Raw genomic sequence first — 21,012 nt, 5'->3', positions numbered from 1 at the left:
TGTCCAAGTCTTCACTGTGCTGTGTTTTCACGTGTTAATCCCCTCTATATCTCGATGTGACATGAGGCACAACTTCACCCATTTTCACTCTTTATATCTTGAGGGAATGTTCTGTTCATCCCTCAAAATCCTGATGATGCCAACACCGACTGAACAGCAGCAAGAAGAACTCATGTCAACTCCTCAAATCAGTGAGGCTGTAGGGAATTGCAGTGTTTCCTGCTGCTGCCTGGTCTCCATGTCACCATCAATTAGAAGCAAAAACTAGAGCCTTCCTCTGAATTACAGAGAGAACTGACGAGTATATTGGGTGTACAGCATATGACAAAATGCACAAAGAAAAACTGTCAGAGAAACGGCCATTTAACGCCCTTCTTCAGTCACAATATCTGATATGATTATTATTCCTTCAGCTGGATGTTTGCACATACATCATTTTCACATTCATCAGCTGAAAGAGGAAAGTTTTTCTGTGCTTCACATACATCTAAGTTTAAATAAATTAAGGATCTAAAGATGAAAAAAGTCATACTCCTCATTCCAAACTAATTAGAGGCAGCATATCACCAGAAAGTTTGGGTGTCTATTACGTTAGCAGCCAATCAATAGTGCTCTGATAGCCGGAGAACCAAGTAACAGGACCTTTGACTACATACGAGAGCAATATTATTTCAGTGCTAATGTTGAGCTAACATTTACTTGAATAAATCTAACTTAGAAGAAGTAGTGTTTCTTCTACAGTCACTCACCAGCACCTTTTGATGTACAAAGTGGCATTACGAGACAGGACTGGCCAGGGCTAGCTGGTTATCATGCTAACTCCAGTAGATATCTCTGCAACACAATACATAGAAGTCAAAACTCTTATTTCTTCACATTCTGTTGATAGTTTTAGTTATTTTTTAAATGATTTAATATAAAATTCTTACCTGCTTATGGCGTTTTCTCCATCATATGAGCATGATCTGTGATGCCACAACGTGTTTGGAGCCAATCATGCAAATTACACATGTGTGATGAGGAAACTCAAAGCATAGATGTTTTTGAAATAACATCATAACTATATGTGAGCATGATTTGTGACGTTTCAACTAGTTTGGAGCCAAATATGGTCTAGGATGCAAATTACACAAGTGTGATGTGGAAATTTGAAGGCTCAAGTGCAAAAACACTGACATTTTTTTTTCAAATAGATAAACTTTTAAAATGAAAAATATTTGCATATTCATAGATTTGGCTTGAGGGAAAACAAGGTAATTGAGCATTTTGTGGAAAAACATATCAAAAGTCTATTATGAATCCAAGCAGGGTAAAAAAAACAAACATCTTTTCATCAAGAAACAAATCAAGAACATCACAAAAAAGTTCTAGTATATTATGAGCTTTTTCTAATGTTTACTTGTTAAGATTGAGTTCTGCAAAGACTGTACTGTAGAATTTACTTGTTTGGTCAGCAGCCTCTTTTTCTTGTGTAGAAATGTCAAGAGCCGCATGCACAATCAATATCCTGGCATCAGAGAAAGAACATGAGATAAACAACACTGTACCACTTGTTCCATATATATATTTTTTTTTTCTTTTTTTCTTTTTTTTTCTCCAAAAGGACAGAGTGTGGTTTACTCAGCTTTAGCTTTTACTTAGAGGGTTGGAAAGTCTTGTAGGAGGCAGACAAGAGAAAGTTCTGGCAGGATTTGATCATATAGCCCTGCAGCCGTACATGCTTGGCTGTATAGCGGTGGATAATGTGACAGTCTTGGCACATAGAGCTTGCTGTCTTTGTTAAGGTGGTAATCTGCAAGATGCTCATTTACTGACTGAGACATTGTGATAGAGCGAGGAAAAAGGCCTTTTCTACAGGACTTTAATGTAAGATCCTCACATAAGACAGCAGAGATCTCTGAGGAAGGATGTATTTCAGTGTGAGATATTTACTGATTTACTCGTCAAATATACTCACAAAATAAAGCTTTGCCTCATTCCATAGCAGGAATATGTGCCAATAGGATTTAAAATATTGAATGAGGTTATCCAAGATTTTTCTTGTCATTTGCAAGAGATCACGATGATTATCTGTTGATCAAGTTGTGGTATTTAGATCTGTTACTTAAAGGATAAGGCTGGAAACTTTCTGTATTTTTCTTACTCTCAACTGATCTCATGTTCAGAGCCAAGTCAACAATGAACTCATTCAAATAACAAGTATTGTATGTAGCCAAAATCTGTTATATTTCACTCCTCTGCACCCTCAGTGGTCCAAAAACTCAGTTCCTTTTTCTTCAGAAGAGAGTGATTACGATAACTAGTCTAGAAATGGCTCCAAAGAGTAATAACAATAATAAAATCCATTGTTGATTAGTTCTGCACATGAGATTTGTTGTAGGTTTTGTATCATTGACAACATAAACGTATTAAAAGCAGCCAGAAAGGCCTGTGTCAGCATTATAATATTATTACATTACTGGATTATTATTCCTGATAACCACAGTTATATGTTTATTCTGGTCAAGATGGAGATACTTTTGGGTAAAAAGAGATATAGTACTGTGAAAAATCTTTGTGTCACAAGTAAAAATCAATTTATTAAACATTTTGTTCAAATAAAACTACAGAAATATTATCAGAAACATGTAAGTAAAGTATCAAAAGTTAGTCGCACATTAATGAATCCATAATAGTAATCAAGTTATATATAATAAAATAACTATGATAGCTGCCATTTACAGTTACTTTTTTAACATGGAGCTAATTTGAACAACATAATATACTGACTAGTTTAATCTGTAATAATACCATATAGTTTATAAGGTGATCATACTGTGTGTATGTTTGCCACAAATGACAAACAACTGGCTTTACCCAGGCTGAGTAATATATATCACAAGTAAACTGACCGTTTATGTGTAAAATCTTTGCAGTGGACCTTTAAGTACAGCATTCGTTTCAGGTGCTGTTAAATGGTGTATTTGTGTCTCTTCTGGCTGTGTTAACTACACATTCCTCTTCCTGTAAAAGGGTTCAATCACCTCTAGTGTCACATCAATCAGTATTCTTGACAATGGAGAAAATGGGTAGTTATTCATATGAAAATGTTGAAGATGACGTCTTTCAAGCTGAGAAACTGGCTGTGAAAGCTATTTGCACGTCTCTCATCTTCATCATTTTTAAACACTTAAACATACAGGTTGTTCATGTCAACTGTATTCATATGCTACATAAAATCATACTTCACACCTTTTTGGCTTTTGGAGTTGATGCATCTTTGTTTTATTTCCTGCAGAACCAAGAACCTGTGTTCTCCAAAGACAGCAGCAGATTCTTCCTGACTGTCCCGGTCAAACAAGGAGGACGTGGAGAGTTTCATCACATCGCTATGTTCACCACACAGGTAAAGATCGAGTTTATTATCAAACCTACACATGACTTATTACAGCGTACAGACACTTTTTTTTTCTAAGCAAAATGGGTCAAGTTAAGTCTTTCATTCTCTATTCCTCTTTAGATAAATTCTGTGAATCGCCACAGCTTTATTAGAGCTGCTTTATTCAATGTGCAGCCAAGTGTATGCTGCTCTCAAATAGTTTCACCAAAAAATTGAGGAAATTATTTACAGCAGCCATTATTTGTCTTGCCGTTGTGTAATTAAAGTGTTTGTCATATTCAGGAAGCATCTTGCATCTGATTTATAATACTTCCCTCCACACCAGTATAGGCACAAAATACAATATTAACCCTCCTGTTGTCTTCGAGTCAAGGAAGGGAGGGAGACAGAAGGAAGGAAGGAAGGGAGGAAGGGAGGACAAAGGAAGGAAAGGAGGGAGGGAGGAGGGAGGAGGGAAGGGAGGAAGGAAGAAGGAAGGGAGGAAAGGAGGAAGGAAGGATGGAGGAAAGAAAGAATGAAGGTAGGAGGGAGGGAGGAAAGAAGGAGGGAGGGAGGGAGAAAGGAAAAGAGGAAGGAAGGAAAGACAGACAGAGGAAAGAAGGAAGGGAGGAAGGAAGAAGGAAGGAAAGGAGGGAGGAAGGAAGGAAGGAAGGAGGGAAGGAAGGAAGGGAGGAAAGGAGGGAAGGAGGAAGGAAGGAAGGACGGAGGAAAGAAGGAAGGAAGGTAGGAGGGAGGGAGGAAAGATGGAAAGAGGGAGGGAGGGAGAAAGGAAGGAAGGAAGGGAGGAAAGAAGGAACAGTCAAAACAGACGGGGTGAATTTGACCCGGGAGGACGACGCGAAGGTTAAAAAATAACCTGATTCTGAACTTCCTCGCCCACATCCAAAGAAATCCACAAGTTGGATGTTGGTGAACTATGAAAATGAGACAGTGGAGGCATGTCTCGAGATAGAGTTAGAACAATAAGGCTGACAGGCTAGAGTATGTTACCTCCTACTCATACCTGGTAGTGCCGTTTACGAACCAGCCACAGTAAGACATCTCACAACCAACAGCTTTAGGAGGTTCATTCAGCGCTGATATGAGCAGAACCCCTGGCCGGATTACTCTGTCACTGACATTTCCTTTGGTCCCCGGCTGTGTTGCTTGATTCTTGAGATGTGAGCTGTGTTGCTTTTTCTTTTCTTTTGCTTGTGGCTTATGAATGTTTCTACACCTAGCTGTTCTCTGTCTGTTTAGATCCTATCTACCACCCATTTCAGACTGCTGGATATTATCTTTACTTTTTCATAAAGGCTGATTGTCTTTTTTTTTTTTTATTGTTTTGAATAATCAGATGTGTTTGTCTCAAATGCAAAACATCTGCACATAGCCTTGTTTATTCATGCATTTACTACAAATTGTGTAGCCAAAGCAATAAATAATTAAACTCCAACTCTCCAACACTATGTACACTAAACCAGCCACCCTGACTTCCTCCCTAAAGGTGTATTCAGACTGAATACAAACCACATTTGGTCCGTAGTGTTATTGCAGTCTGTCATAATTTGTCCCAAACAGCCAATGTAACATCTGGCACCATGGCAACAATCATATGTGTGTGTGAGGAATGTGTTTGTATGATGGTTTTTGTGTAACAGCTCATGCTCCTTTTCACTGCTGTTAATAGATAAAGATAAGGGTTCATTGTCTGTTTAAACATTTTCAATTTAAACCCTCAATACAAATTATTGAGATTTGTCAATAAGAGAATATCACTGATTGTCTGTGTGCTATCACATTGGCTTTGCATGAAATCACACTGCATCTAAAACGTTCAGTCTGTATAAACCTTAAGAGTTTTTGCTGTTTTATATCACAGTAATGCTACTTCCATCTGTATTAAGAGAGTAAAACATACACATAGTCCAAGATATCTGAACAAATAACCAATTCTGTTGCTGATTTTTGCTTACCAAGTTCAAATAAATGACCCATATTTATCTTTCTTCTGTTCATCTCAGTTCAGAGCAGATCAAAACGAAGTCCGACATCTAACATCGGGGAACTGGGAAGTGACGAAGATCATTGCCTACGATGAAAACACCGACAACCTGTGAGTCTACTGTCGTAAACAATTTTATGTTTCTGAATTAAAAACATCATTGGTAAACTAGCTTTTTAAATCTCTTTCTTTTCAATTTGCTGCGAAAATACCACATTCACACTGTGTACCAAAGTGTGTGATTTGCTAATTTGAATGTGTAAATATAACTGAAGCAAGAAAAGGAACAAGACACGATGAAGATCAGCTTTTTAATTGTGCGCGTCTGTTTGATCTTGTCGTCTTCATTTCCTCCCGACAGATATTTTCTCAGCACAGAAGGTTCATCACGAAGGCGGCAACTTTTCAGGTTTGTTTTGCCTTCAGTTATTATGCAGTATTTGATGTTGACAGCTGTTGTTCTTGTACTGCTCACACTGTAAAAAAAAAAAAAGAAGCTTAATTAACTTTTCTGTTTTTGTTTTTGACCTTTTGTGTTTTTGCAATATTCTCACAAGACAGTCTGTTATCTGTTATCTCTTTGATTTCATTATCAGTGTAGGCACACCATGCTTGCTCAGTATTTCTTTCGGGAGGAAAAATCAGTCTATACATTTTAAACATAAGCACATCAATGGATAAGACTGGTATTAATTTATTAATATGAATGATCAACAATTAGATAACCATAGACTTTATATAAGAAATGGACGTAACATCCGTGACGTCACCCATTGGTTTGTGGACTGCTGCTTGGAAGCGAATAGTTTCGGATCTGGGCAGCGCCATCTTGAACATTTCTGGTGCATGCTGGGTAAAAAAAGACACAGATTCTACTTATATGGGCATCAGGAGGAGAATGAGGCGCCCTCCTGAACCTGTGAACCAATCAACCTGTCAATCACGACGTACCCATGCCCTAATGCATACCCTGCTTTATCGTCAAATATAAAATCAGGGAGGCCAACATTTCACAAATGAACATCATACTGTATTGAAGAAGGCTTTAAACTAGCGATTGAGACAATAAACACATTTTGAAAACGTTTACTGAGGTTAAAAATCAAGTGAGAAGTTGGTGAATTCTCCATTGACATTGTATAGAGACGGAAGTCCTTTTGACACCAAAACGGTCGCCCCCTGGTGGCCTTTTGATATAATGCAGTTTTACGTTACTTCCACGTTGGCATCATTTCAGAGGACCAGAACTCCCCGCTTGGGCAAAACCAACAATGCTAACAAGTATTGCCTATGTAACCAAAGCCTGACGTAGCTTCCTTTACAACATTGAACTCTATTTTCGTCTAAAAACTTTTCGTCTAATAACATTCATTATAATTAACACAGCCAGTGTAATTTATTCTTAATCAGTTATCAGTCACACAACTCCCTGTTTACACTGATTTGCTACTTTGACAAGCTGAAGGGAATAAAATACCATTTATTATGTGCTTTTAATTGTTTTTGACAATTGTGAGAGTTTGGCACAGAGGTGTATCTTTATATCAGGCTGCCACTTCACAGGTAATACTTGTTAGTTGGACATTTTTATTGTTGGTTTCGATCTCTTCAGGGACTTAAAATATAGGCTGCATTACTCTTCACAGCTCTGTTTTTACTTGGGAGGTTTTGGGCAGTTTCCTAATTTATTATCTTCTCTCCTCAGTGTCAAAACTGTGGGTCTGTTCCCACGACGGTGTTTAACTTGTGAGCTAAACAAGGCTCACTGTCTGTACTTCGATGCTGCCATCAGCCCCACAAACCAGCACATTATTCTCCACTGTAAAGGTAGGTCATCAAATATCCACTTTTAACTTCCAGGTTACAGTGGTGAGAGTATTTTAAGCTTCTGTAATGTGACGTATATACCAAGTGAAATGGAATTTCAGGACAGGGTATAATTACGAGAGTGATTTCATAAAATTATTGAGGCGTTTCATTCGGTTGCTCAAAAGAAGGCATAATGTAGAAAAACTACAGCAGTTTGGAGGAGGATACCACCCACTGTATAATTGTAGGGAACATGTCACTCACAAGAATACATACATCAGGGAGAGATGAATACATCAGATTGCAGCCCCAGTCATTATTTCACTCTTTTAGCTGCTGAAACTGACAAGCTTTAAATGAATGAGTCTATTCTGTGTGCAGGATGAGTCATCAAAAGTATTTTATGGAGCATTTTCTTATCAAGACTTTCTTTGGAATGACCTACCTGAAATTGGCATGCTGCTGACTTCCTCTCCATACTCAAGTTCTTCAATATAACTCATTTTCAGTGACTTGCTTTTAAACAATTATCTTTCTTTTTCCTTTCTTTGGATAATAACATACTTGCTGTATGATTACATTGCATAGATTAGTGCTGACTGACAGTTGTAGAAGTGTCGTCTTTCCAGAGGAACAAACTTTCTGTAGGCAATAAATGAATTTAAAAGAAATCAATTTTGTCATGTAAAGGTTACACCTGCATTGAATTGATTTCCTCTGTGAGATACATGACAGAAAATATGCAGATTTAAACATATATTCATATTGACGTGCACTAAACTTAACCCTTTGTAGGTCTGCTCAACCGTTTGGTAGACGTCAATTTGTGTCATGATATCTGGTCAAAAACTAAATCTATTTAACCCATTTCACTTTTTGGGCAATCTTTCCCACTTATATGAGGTATGTAATGCACAAAAAGACCATCAGATTGTGTTATGGTTGCTATAGATACAGGTTGTTCTATGGTTGCTATAGATACAGTTTGTGCTAGTGTATAAACGAAGAATAACACAAATCACTGGTGACATCAGAGATCCTGCTGGAGACATTTTTGAAGTTGAGTTTAATGTTTTCATCTTGTACACAAACAGAATGAGTCTCTTACATGTTTAAAAAAAAAAGTTTCGAACAAATGAGGTCTGAATGAAGTCTGTAAAACATCACATTTAGGGTCAATGAGAAAAAAAATCTATGTTTTATGTTGTCATGTCAAAGAGGTATAAAAAAAAAAGAAAATAGCAACTTCTTGGTGTGACCTACAAAGAGTTAAGATCAACTTAACTTTTACCTTTAAGTAAAAATGGCCTTTACAATCAAAGACAACAAAACGTTAAAAATTAGGATTATATTCACTTTTATGTTCCCGTTTCCTCTTTATTCAGCCATTGTCTTTGCTGAGGAGTCGAGGTCAATTGGCAGGTGTCAGGGTTTGCCCGTCATAATTGGTCACCCTCCAACTATTCAATTCAATCAACCTTTAATCAGTTCCCAATGAAAGGCAAACAATTAGCCACTCTGTTTTGTATAATTACTTTTAGGTTGTATGATTGGGCGACGAGTAGCATATTTAATCGAGGGTAACTTCATATTGTTTGTGGTTTCAATTTATTTTGAGCAGATGAAAGTGCTTCATGCTCAGAGCTGGTGATTTATTGGACAATAACACTGTTCCCTTTCCCAAAAGCAATAAAAAGAAAAGAGAAAGCTTGTTGTCTTCAGAGGGTCCAAGTTCACATAACCTTGGCACGCTTATCCCGACACCTGTTTTCATCAAGAGCAACACAAGCCTTTTAATTCTACTCATAAAATGCGTCTGAGTGGTTTAGTTTTCAAGCAGGTACGTGCACATAATGAAACCATTTCTCTATGTGACACAAGCCATTGTTGTAAGGAACGCAAAAGGTCAAAGCTAATACAACACCAACAGATAAGTGCGACAAAAGAAATAAATAAAGAGAGCTGCGGTTTGTTTTTTAGTGTAAAGAAAGTTGAGTAGAGGTGGAGTGAGGTGAGTTTTGCATTTGCAGTGGGAGTGATTCACTGAGCTGAGCTATTGAGCAAACCTGCCTTCCTATTAACCTCTCAGTAGGTATTTTGCAAAACAACATTCAAAAGATCGGACTTAATTTGACAATATGAAGCAATTTAGAAGGCAACGTGAATAACCTTTAACCCCTAGTTGATACAGGTAAGGTAGGGAAGGTGACAAGCTAAATGAAGAAAACTCTGCTGCCTGTATTTGACTTTTTCTTTTCGAGCTGCAGCCTGACATACTGTGTCTTATTATTATTTCATTTTAAAATGCCTCAGTTTCCGCATGGTAATGTGTTAAATTATCCCTCAGTATTTATGCACAGCACACATAAGGATTACAGGATAATGCTGAAATTATACTTACAAGCTCCCCTTTTTTTTCCTCCCCTTTTAGGTCCTGGAGCACCCACTGTGATCCTACACAGCCTGAATAATTCAAGTAAGAACTCCATTTAGTCTCGCAGGAATGACGACTATGTGATGACCATTTTTTATCATTGTTGGCAGGGTTGGCCTAGTTGGTAGCGAGTATGTACGGACTGCGGCAGCACAGATGTCATAAACCACATGGTCCACCTGCTTCAGAGTGTTTGATCAAGGCACTTCGGCCCACTCAGCTTTACAAGAACAAGCAGGAGAAATAAAAATCCTCGTTTACTGATTTTGCACTGCAGAGGTTGCAGAGAGTCACGTTGGTAGCAAGTTCTGACTTTATAAATGGGCTGTACTTGTCTACACTTTTCTAGTCTTTTTGACCACTCAAAGCACTTTTACACTGCACATCTCATTCACACACATTCATACACTGATGACAGGAGCCACCACACAGGGAGCCAACCTGCTCATCAGGAGGGAGACTAACCATTCATACGCATTCATACACCGTTGGCACAGCAACGGGAGCAATTTGGGGTTAAGTATCTTGCCCATCGACACGTGGACAGGAGGAACCGCCAATCTTTCAAGAGGTGGACGACCACTTTACCTCCTGAGCCACAGCCGGCCCACTTTATACATTTTACAAAAACTGGAAAAAAAATTCACATAAGAACAACATGCACATATATAATGTAGGAAAATGAAAAGTTATTAATGTTAAAGGGACTCATACTGTACATTTTGTGATTTTCTGTCATTTATATACTGTTATGATGTCAGATATTAATGCTAAAACATAGTCAAAGGCCCAAGATGTAAGGGTTAACATATGTAGAAATGTTCCCTGCAAATAAAAAGCCTATATTACCATAGTTTTTATTTTCATGGTTTGGTCTCAAGTGACCTGAAAGTTGCCTGTGACACAGTTTCCGAAAGCTAACCAATCAGAACAGAGCAGACTCATGTGTAGAGGGGCTTTAAAGAGACAGTAGCTTATACAGCCTGTTTCAGACAGAGGCTGAACTGAGCGGCTGCAGCCAGTAAAAGATAAATAGTAGTTTTAACTTTTTAAACTGTAAAATCAGGCAAAGAGATTCTAGTAGGAAATGTGCAGAATATAGTACCTTTTATGTTGAGGTATAACCTGCTACAGGTCATGTAAGGCAAAGCTAAAAAAATGTCTTTATACAGCAGGAGTCTCTCTTAAATTGCCGACTAGAGCCCATCCAGATCTGTGGTTGGTTGGTATTGATCCCTCTAAGTGATAGTGGGTACTGCTACAATACCAGTCAAAAGTTTTGACACACTTTCCAATTTCCTTGAATGAGAAAATGTTATATGTTAATATATAAACCTTTATATTGTGCTTTAATGCAGCCAAGTTTAAGATATTGTTGCTGACATTTACATATTTTTCTTTTTCTGTTATGAGACAACAAATCGCTCAAATAAGTCTTTACCACGGTGTTGATCAAATCACCAATTTTATAAACCTGATGTTGTCTTTTAAAAACAGCATAAATAGATTAATGACAGCCATCGACTGTATCGACATTTTAATGAGTTTTTTTGCAGAGATGACAGAAAGGTTGTCTTCTTAACTTGACAGCCACACAGTGACGACTGTGCAGGCAGCTGAGTTTACACAGCCCATTAAACCTCTGTCACGTCTCCTCCTGCTCTGTGTAATCACGTACAGACCTGCTACGATTTAATGACAGCACCTTTCAGACATGTGGGCTATTTAAAATAAGTGAGAAGACGTCTTTTTAACTGAAAATCATGTTTAATATTTCCACGACTTGGGCCACAGTGTTAATAAAATACAAAAACTCTGTTAATCCCGTTTATAACAAGGCAGTACAGCCTCTGAATCATTAGAAAAACAGAAAGACAGTTATAGTAACACGGTGCAAAGTTGGTTTTCACTGAATATTCATCATTGTTATTATTATAATTTTTTCATTTTTGATGAAATGAACACTGTTGGCAAGTCCACACAAAAATGATTTTACCCTGCTGGAGATGAAGGAATAAAAGAGGTACTCTAAATACTGCCTGCACGTAAAATCTCTATTCTTGCTATTTAGAGCATTACTGTTAAATTAATGATTGCCTCTGATTGTTGAGTTTTTTTTATTTCTTTTTGAAACTCTCCAGCAGCGTTTAATGAAAAGACCTTATGAGTTATTCCTCATTCTGGGTTGTTTCTGGACAACAGGGGGGCTTACAAACTCACTTTTCTTCCATCTGTTCTTTTCATCTTCCTCTCGCTATGAATATGGAGACACATGCTGCACACACACACACACACACACACACACACACACACACACACACACACACACACACACACACACACACACACACACACACACACACACACACACACACACACACACACACACACACACACACATCGTTGCTTCCACTCTTAGCACACACGTACACCTACCATGCAACACATGCCTCCTCTTCTTATCCTTGCCTGGAAGTCTATCAGTAGTTTTTTTTCCCCCCCTCCAAAAAAAGTTAACAGCTGTGCCACAGAAAAGCAAGCAATTTACCCAGGGTTATTTGGATAGACCCTCCATCCACAGCTGGGAACCCGAGCCCCCTGGCGGTTTCATAATGAGACGTCTATTGATTTTGGGGTTCCCATTAGAAATGCTGGATGAATTCCATTTCATTTAGTTGCTTCTCAAATGGCTCGAATGGAAAAATGGCCAAATCAGAGAGCCATTGTTTATTGCGTGCGGAGAAAAATAGCAGGGCTCCTGTTTTTGAGGCCAGGATGAACAAAACCGCTGTGTTTAAAAATGCCTTTGTGAAACGAAACCTTTTCACTGTAAAATGTGCATTCATCCAAAATTTAACAGTGCACCAAATTATTATTTTTTGTATTAAAGGTCAGACAACACACTATCTCCAGCATTTGTATTATTTTTTTTGTCAGTAAGGTGCTTTACAAATCCCAGTTTTAGTTTTTTGGTTTTCATATTACAATATCAACATTTAGAGCTGTTTTATTTATTTCCTGATGTAAAGTTACATCATAAATTGATTAAATTTAGGTATGTATTGAGCTCTGCAGCCATTAAATTAAGAGACATCACAATCCATCTGACTCAAATCCTATCCATCGCACCTACACTTTCCATCTCATCTCATTATATCACTGACATGAAAAGACAAAGCCTCATATTATCACAAGTCATTTACATCCAGCAAACTTATTGGCACCAATTTGTGGGTCTCTTTCAACCTTTAACTGCATCTCCTTCATCTTTACAGATTACTACATCCTTGAGAACAACTCTTTGCTGAAGGCAGCTTTGAAGTACAAAAGGATCCAGATGACTGACTTCAGAACTGTTGCGATGGAACATTTTGGTGAGAATAAAGTGTTGGTTTTTGTGCTGTTACAGTGGATCAGGGATGAATTGATGATACATTTGCTTGTCTTTTTCTACAGATTTACCTTTGAAGATCTCCTACCCACCAGACTTCTCTGAGTCACGTCACTATGGACTACTGATGGTGGTGTATGTACCATGTTATACATCAGTGATGAACTCCGATACAGTGGATTATGTGTTTTGGAACCGGCATAAAGTTGTTTATTTTGTACCATTCTTCTCCAAAAAGCAATTCATGACAGATAATAGATGCCTTTTTAATGTGTGAGGCATGAAACTCTTAACATTTTGTCAATAGTGATATTTGCATGCAGAGCAACCATTTCCAGGCACCCTGCGGTTGACTCTTCCTCAGTTGGATTTGAATAATAAACCACTTTAAGAAATTGAAAATGGAAAGAAAAATGTGTCTCTGTGGCACAACAACACATTAAAAAGGATAAAGCTGGTGATATTCTGTAGGTAAACACAATATTGTTTATGTTTACTCAATTTTGCATACATCCTGCTGCTGCTATAATAGTCACTAGAACACTAAATGTGTCTTAATCCACACAAGAAAATAGTTCCTTACAATGGCAATATGTCCTTCTGTATAAGTGACATTTCCTAAAAGCTACAGTACCCAGATGTTTAAGAAATTACTATGCATTTCTTCAACAAGAACCATTGGGCTCGGGGCTCAGTGCTACATGCAGAGCAGGGAAGATGGAAAGTATTACGGGTCAGATCAAAACAAGTCAAGTCGATTTTTTATTCGTACAGCCCAATATCACAAATCACAAATTTGCCTCAGGGTTGTTCAAAATCTCTACAGCAATACAAAATCCTCTATCTTTATATTCATGATTCAAATTAGGAGAAAACTGAAAAAAAGACCACATAGCGAAAGTACAGCATGGAAAAACAGGAAGATAAATGTGTAGATAAATTGAAAACAACGTGAAGAATACAATCATGAGGGCATCAAGCAACGTCCAGGTACCACCAAACAGATGCGACCTCCATCACCATGGAGACCTAAAACGAGGAAAGGCTAGAGGGGAGACAAAGAGGTTCAGAGACAGAATAACACATTGTTGGTTTTGATATTTTCATGGGTTCATGAGAAAATGAAAATATTAAGTAAAGCCAAACTTATCCTTATAACTTATGATATATGCACACTTTTAACCTAAAACCAGGCTTCAGTAACCCATTAAAAGGATTACTATATAAAACAACTACAAAACTTACAAGATCTGCAAAGTCATTGAAATCAATTCCTTATTTTCCTTATCTCCTCTGTTGTGTTCAGTGACGGTTTCCCTGGTGATCAGGCTGTGAGTGACCGCTACGCTGTCAGCTGGGACTCTGTGCTGGTCAGCTCTGATAACATCATTGTGGCTCGTCTGGACGGCCGTGGCAGCGGCTTCCTGGGCCAGAGGATCCTGCATGAGGTCCATCAGAGACTGGGGACTGTGGACGTTCAGGACCAGATCGCAGCAGTAGAGTACGTTGTCGGATTTTCCTAAACATGTTTTTTTACCAGCTTGAACTTGCAGGTTTCAGCATTGATTGAATCTTTTTTAAAAGCATATTCATATCACCTAAATAAGAGTTGATAACTATCACAGAACATCTGCCTCTTCTTAATATGGAGTATACAGCCTGTGAAGCAGTTTGTTATTAAGTGAAAGTTAAAAGTTAAAATAATTGACGTTTACTTCTACTTGCAATCCTAATTAAAATGAATTATTTATCATTATCGAATGAACACCACTACATTTTCAAAGGGCTCTGGAGGTCTGTTACTTTTCATTAGCTGATGTGGAGATTACTTATATCACATAATCTTCATTCGAGTTTGTTCAGATGTCATGAAATTGCAGATGAGGAAACTTATGTGAGCAAAGAGGCTCCAGAAAATCTCCTTGAGGTGTTTCTCATGTTTGGGAATGACTGTACATAGAATACAGATATATAAATATGTCATTGTGTAGTTTTAAACTCTTTGGACACTTTGCTGTAAGTTAAAGTGAGTCATTTGATACATTTAGTCTTATTTTTCACCTCAAACTAAAGACTTTACCTTTCCTAAAGTGGCTCTTTGGATCATTCTACTGTGTAATTCTCTGTCTCATGCTCACTAAACTTCAGCTCATCCACAGATTACATCAACCTAAAACCGAATGTGCCTCATCAAACTACATGTGCTCATTACTTCGCGTTAATTAACAAATATTACTGAAATGATTAAAAGTTAGAGCCTCATCACAACAATCTTTGGCGTAATTCTTCTTCTCTTGCCAGATGATTTGCACACAAGCAGCTCTCCACTGATCCTCCTTAATGCCATCAGATGTAATTAGTGAAAGATTTCTGACACCGCTGCTCCACTGCAAATATATATTAGAAAACAGAAGGGTGATATTATGATGAAAATGTCATTCTTGCAATATTAAAATGCCCAGCTGTTTTGCAGCCATGTTTCAGATGTTATACAAGTTTTTTCTCCTGTAATATATGATATGTTTTTATTTTCCAGATACATGATGAAATTACCATATATTGATCAGACACGGATAGCAGTGTTTGGAAAGGTGAGCCTTTGTTCTTCTCTATGATTTGATGTGAAATCAATTCAATCTTGTGGTCAGAAAAATGAATCAATGCAAACACATATTCACAGGTTAAAAGGAAAGCTTGTTTCCTTCAACATGCTGTTTTTATTCATATTTTACTAAAGCGGTTCATTTTTAGAGTTTTACCACATACTTTAGTTTAGTTAAGTTTATTTGCACTTAAAAAAACATAATACAAGAAAAGTAATACATGCAGATTTGTTGAGATTAAGAAAATAAAGCAATAACTAACAGAAGAGAAATGTGCAGGAGGAGCCAATAAAACCCAACAGGGCTTGTCAAGTGGCTCTTCTATTGTAAAACATACAACCTGAAAACTTAAGAATAAAGAAATATAGACAAATACATACAAAAGCTCAACAAAAACATACTTTTTTTTTTTAAATACATAAAACTGAAGATGCTGATGCTATTTTCAGTGTTAACTTCATTTTGATAAGTAATGGGTTTCACTACTGCAGTGGAATAAATGTATAATAAAAGTTTTTTGTGTTCTTTTTTTACGCAGGGTTACGGAGCTTACCTAACATTAATGATGCTCAAATCTACAGACAGTCTGTTCAAATGTGCATGTGCGATGTCACCAGTTACAGACTGGAAACTTTATGGTAAGTACAAAATCTGGCTGCAAATCCAACATCTTGTTGAATTTACATTACTTACATCAGTTAAAGCTAAAACTTTGCTCTTTTCACATTTTCCATCTGGCAAGTCAAGTAGAATCAAAACACTCTAGTATAACATTTGATACCATGTTTGTTACGGAGGCGGAGAGTCTAACTAAAGATAGAAGTTTGCTCTGCTTTAATGTCTGTCTGTAGAAGTCTGTTTAGCTCTAACACAAATGTTGACTGTAAAGTGAAATAGGCTTTTTGGCAATAGAAAGCCATATCTGTCAGTAAGTACAAAACATCCTTTACACTCTTAAGATGACACTGAGGACCATTTCACCCGCATAAGGTGTTATTTCCTCTTCACTGAAAGCATTTCCTCTGGGCTCAGGATGACAGGAGAGGCCACTTTGTTTAGGTACTTAGCTGCAGCTGAAGCTCCGTCTACCAGCGGCTCTGTTAAAGAATGTATCACTTCTCATTTGCACAGCATCAGCATTCTCTGAGAGATACCTTGGCATGCCATTACGGGATGACAGCAGATATCAGGTGCGTGTTTACCACCTCCCCTTGCTTGTTTGTCGTTGATCTTTGAAAGCCGCTTGCTGTAACATCACTGACACACCTACAGTTAAGCTCCCACAGTTACTGAATGTCGCTGCTATCAAAGTCAGAGGCAGCGATGCTTTGCCTTTTCTTGTGTTTTTTCATGCTCTGTAGGATTTTGTCACTCATCTTTCTTTGGTTACTGTGTGCACTGGTGTGTCAGATCACATGCCGGAGGTTTTTTTTATTTATTTTTTATAAACTGCAGTAAAAGGGCTGCCAGGCTGTCTCAGACCTCCTGCACAGACAAGGAGTTTTAGCTATCAGAAGTGTTTTCCACAGTTCTGGCAAAGTGGCAGTGGGAATAAAACTGTTTTTTTGCAAGCACATTGCACACAACAAAATAACAAAGAAATGAGTCCTTAACAAGCAATTTAATATCTGGTATTGATACAGTGTGGCTTTGCATTCTCTGTATTCAGGTTTGATTTTACATTATTTTCCTCACAATTAGTACAGATGATGATATTTTATCTTGAGAAAATCACTAATTGGATTAAATGACTGTGTGTGTGCATGTGTGAGTATGACTTAAGTCACATTTAGAGACACAAACTAGAATTAAGACCAGTTAATTGGGGACAGTGGTTAAGGTTTAGTGTTCGGTAAGTCTCCAGGAAATGAATGGACATCTATGTAAATACCCCAAAAAGTGATTTAAGCAAACCTGTGTGTGTGTGTGTGCCCCCTTTGTGTAATCAGGATATAAAGTCATCTACTACAATGCATTCATTTGATCACATTTGGTATCTTTTCATGGGCTTCCTCAATGCCAGTTGGCATATCTATTAATCTTTTATCTCTCCACTTATTTCTGATTTCCTCACAGTTTTCCAGTGTGCTGCAGAATGTTCACGCACTTAGGGAGCAGACACTGATGCTGGTGCACGGCACAGCAGATGGTAAGAGAAAATAAATTGTGATAAAATGAATATACTGTATCTGTGGTGCATCACTGCAGAGCACAAAGAAGCACACAATCCCAGAAGGTAATGAGCCAAATGGTTTTTAATCAAAAGATAAAAAAGAAAGTGGGTTATCTAAATTGATGCAGGTGATGCATGTCGAATTTGTTGAGGTATTTCCATCCAGCCAAAACCTGATTGCCTCTTCATTTTCCGGTAAGGATTCAGGCTGCGTTTTGCTGACATGTTTCATTTCTTTATTCCCAGCCAACATCCACTTTCAGCATACTGCTGAGCTCGTCAAGAACCTTGTGAAAGTTGGAGCAAACTATTCAATGCAGGTGTGTATAACAGAGACAACAGCATGGCAAATACTATACTGTAATTGTAATTTGTAATGTATTTAAATTGTATGTAGATATAAAGCGTATGCCACTGCAACACATAGATATAACATGATGTAAATAATGCATTCAGATTTTATTCCCAAATGTATTGAATCAGCTGAAAATTTCTGTTAAAACCAGACATTGCTTCATTTCCAGCAGTTCTGTAATTACAAAGACTGGTTTTCACAGCACTGATCACATCATATAGAACTTGACAATCAGTATCCGTATCACAGTGTGCAAACAGCTGCAGGCAGCAGGTGAGATGTGTTGATTGATCTGTAGCCTAAAAACTAGGAACTGAATTCTGAGTCTCTGATCAATATGGAGGTTTAGTTCCCCGAGTTCCTCCGGCGGTCCTTGTTCCCCTGGGTTCCTGCAGTAGAAACACCTCACATGATTTCCATAATTCCTCCTGACCTTTTTAATAATTGCAGTGATATTTAAATGTGAGATGGTAACTTATTCCAGTTCTTTATGCATCGCAGAATGTACAGCAACACATATCCATCTTTTTATACCATGTTGGCATTTCCATTACTCACCATCCTAAAGGTGTGCTCAGACAGAAAGCTCATTTTTTATATATATTTTTTTTTGCCTTGCCTCATTCCTGTGCGTTTGTCCGCTGGATGTTTGTGTTTATTTGCCCCAAACAGCTGAAATACCAACTGTCCATTAGCTGTAAGCCAGCAACAGATGCACCGATGTGTGGTTGTGTTCAGATCATCCTCTGACTGAACTAAACTCACCAGAGACACAGTTATTTCCCTCCATTCCTCTCTCCATTTTCCTTTAGTGTCTGTACTTTATGAAGTAAGCTAGATTCATAAGGCTCTGGGAGATACGTGCAATTTTTTCCCCGCTGCATTGACGTGTTAGATCAGTTCATCCCCGCCAAATTAGAGCTGAACTGTGTCTTTCCTTTGACTTTTGACTTCTGTCTGAACACAATTTAAGGATGTGAGCTGGAAACACTGTAGGAAAATGACACCATCCTGATAAAAACTGAGGCAGTTCATCTCAAATAACTTAAGCCATTAGAATAATGCAAAAGACGCCATCATCAAACTGACTTCTGCTGAATTGAGAGCTAGACGTATGGTTGACTCTTGTGCCTAAAGTAAGTTGAATCATTAAAGGTGCAGTTTGTAGACTTTTAAAAGTGCAGTACGTACAATTATTTGGCATCTAATGGAATGAACTTGGCAGAAATTGAATATATTTTACATAAGTATGTTTAAATAGGGGATAATCACCTGAAACTAAGAATCCTGTTTTTGTTACCTTAGAATGAGCCCTTTATATCTATGAAGGTGCCATGTTGCACCGCCCTGTTTCTACAGTACCAGTCCTTGTTTCTCGCCAATTTCATAGGAGACCATATGTTCTCCCGCAGCCTTTGAAGAGAAGGGTGAAGGAGAGGTACTTAGGTGTTCAACCTCACTACTAGATACCAGTAAATCCTACACACTGCACCTTTAAGTCCTATGGATATTATGGCACAGATGCTTATATCACCCACCCCCATATATCTACAAATAATAAAAATAACTTTCAAAACAGTTGGTACAAAGTTACATACAAGAGTATAGGAAGGCAAGAAAAAATTAAAGGGCAAAACAACAAGTGACAAGAAATAAAATCACTCAAGCGTCTAAGTAAAAAGTTATAAATAATTGCAGGCTATAACTTGAGGGCAGGAAAAGCCTTTTAGTACTAATGTGTTTTAAGAGGAGACTTGAATGTCTCTGGCAAACCTGTACACTAAGTTCCCTTCCTTTGACCCACCAGATCTACCCAGATGAGGGCCATTTCCTGTCTCAGCAGAGCCGCCAGCATCTCTACGCCACACTGACCAGCTTCTACAGAGAGTGTCTGAAGGAGGAGTTACTACCGCTGCCTGACGATGAGGAGGAAGAGGAGGAGTAGGCTGGAGGCTTCGCGGGTCAGATCTTTGGCAGAGCTTGAAGAATTTTGCTCAAATCCGTCAAGGCCTTTAGCGTTTGGACCAAGTGTTTAGCCAGACATGGACACTGGGATAGAGCTGCTAATGCTCTTAAGTGTGTAAGTGTGTGTGTGTGTGTGTGTGTGTGTGTGTGTGTGTGTGAGAGAGAGAGCACTACAATGTGTGACTGTGTATGCTGGTGTATAAATGTGTTGAAAAGATAAGTAAAAAGGACACAGTTGACGACAGTGACACTTGCATTGCCGGGACTTGAGGCAGGAGCCGCCCTCTAGCATAAAGTCATTTCAGTTTTGGGACGCTCCGTTTCTCGGCAAAGCACACGGAAGACTGCCTCCATCTTTTTCGCCGGGTCTTTGGGCTGTAGTCATCCACACTTACCAAGTGCATGGTTCTTTTCTCTCCCCCCCCCCCCCCCCCCTTTCTCGGCTTCACTCATAATGCCATGTTAGTCTCTTTTGTGGTAGCACTTGGGAAGAGAAGAAACACCGATGTATACTTTTGATCTCACCTCTACTTTGGTTGTTGTATTGTTGCACAAGAAAATGCTCCGACCACCCGAAAAAAACAACAACAATTAAGTCACGCAAGTTCACCCTAACCAAGCCGATTCTGAATAAGTGCAATTCCTGCTGAAACCCTCTGCCATCACCCACCCTGAATGGAATTAAAAAAAAAAAAAAAAGTCTTTCTAGGGTAGACTTTATTGTACAGGGGTCTTGTGTAGACATGTACAATGCCTTATGAGGTTCAACAATACTGTATTATTACTTGCTGGCAGTGGTAGTCATCGATTAGCAGTGTCATGTAAACCTATGTCAACTCAGGTCCTTCGAGACACAGCATTGCAGTCAGTTTAGTATCTGGAACAGTACAATACTATGTCAGCTGTATGGTCATGAATA

The 21,012-nt window shown here is 38.2% G+C and overlaps 1 protein-coding gene across 3 annotated transcripts in view; it reads left to right on the top strand.

The window, feature by feature from the left end:
- Positions 1-20,073, top strand: part of LOC133992585 (inactive dipeptidyl peptidase 10-like) — an 88,725-nt gene extending 68,652 nt beyond the window's left edge. For all 3 annotated transcript variants that reach the window (XM_062431267.1, XM_062431266.1, XM_062431265.1), the window contains 14 exons: positions 3,278-3,385; positions 5,383-5,474; positions 5,725-5,772; positions 7,069-7,190; positions 9,604-9,648; positions 12,882-12,980; positions 13,063-13,132; positions 14,304-14,498; positions 15,534-15,588; positions 16,139-16,238; positions 16,732-16,790; positions 17,677-17,749; positions 18,020-18,093; positions 19,936-20,073. In XM_062431267.1, the coding sequence (XP_062287251.1) occupies positions 3,278-3,385; positions 5,383-5,474; positions 5,725-5,772; positions 7,069-7,190; positions 9,604-9,648; positions 12,882-12,980; positions 13,063-13,132; positions 14,304-14,498; positions 15,534-15,588; positions 16,139-16,238; positions 16,732-16,790; positions 17,677-17,749; positions 18,020-18,093; positions 19,936-20,073 (1,278 nt within the window). The remainder of the gene's footprint in view (positions 1-3,277; positions 3,386-5,382; positions 5,475-5,724; positions 5,773-7,068; positions 7,191-9,603; positions 9,649-12,881; positions 12,981-13,062; positions 13,133-14,303; positions 14,499-15,533; positions 15,589-16,138; positions 16,239-16,731; positions 16,791-17,676; positions 17,750-18,019; positions 18,094-19,935) is intronic.
- Positions 20,074-21,012: the final 939 nt, after the last annotated feature.

The sequence above is a fragment of the Scomber scombrus genome, chromosome 13 (assembly GCF_963691925.1).
Source record: "Scomber scombrus chromosome 13, fScoSco1.1, whole genome shotgun sequence".
Classification (NCBI taxonomy): Eukaryota; Metazoa; Chordata; class Actinopteri; order Scombriformes; family Scombridae; genus Scomber; species Scomber scombrus.
Note: the sequence above shows the minus strand (reverse complement) of the source record. Positions and strands in the feature narration are given on the sequence as shown.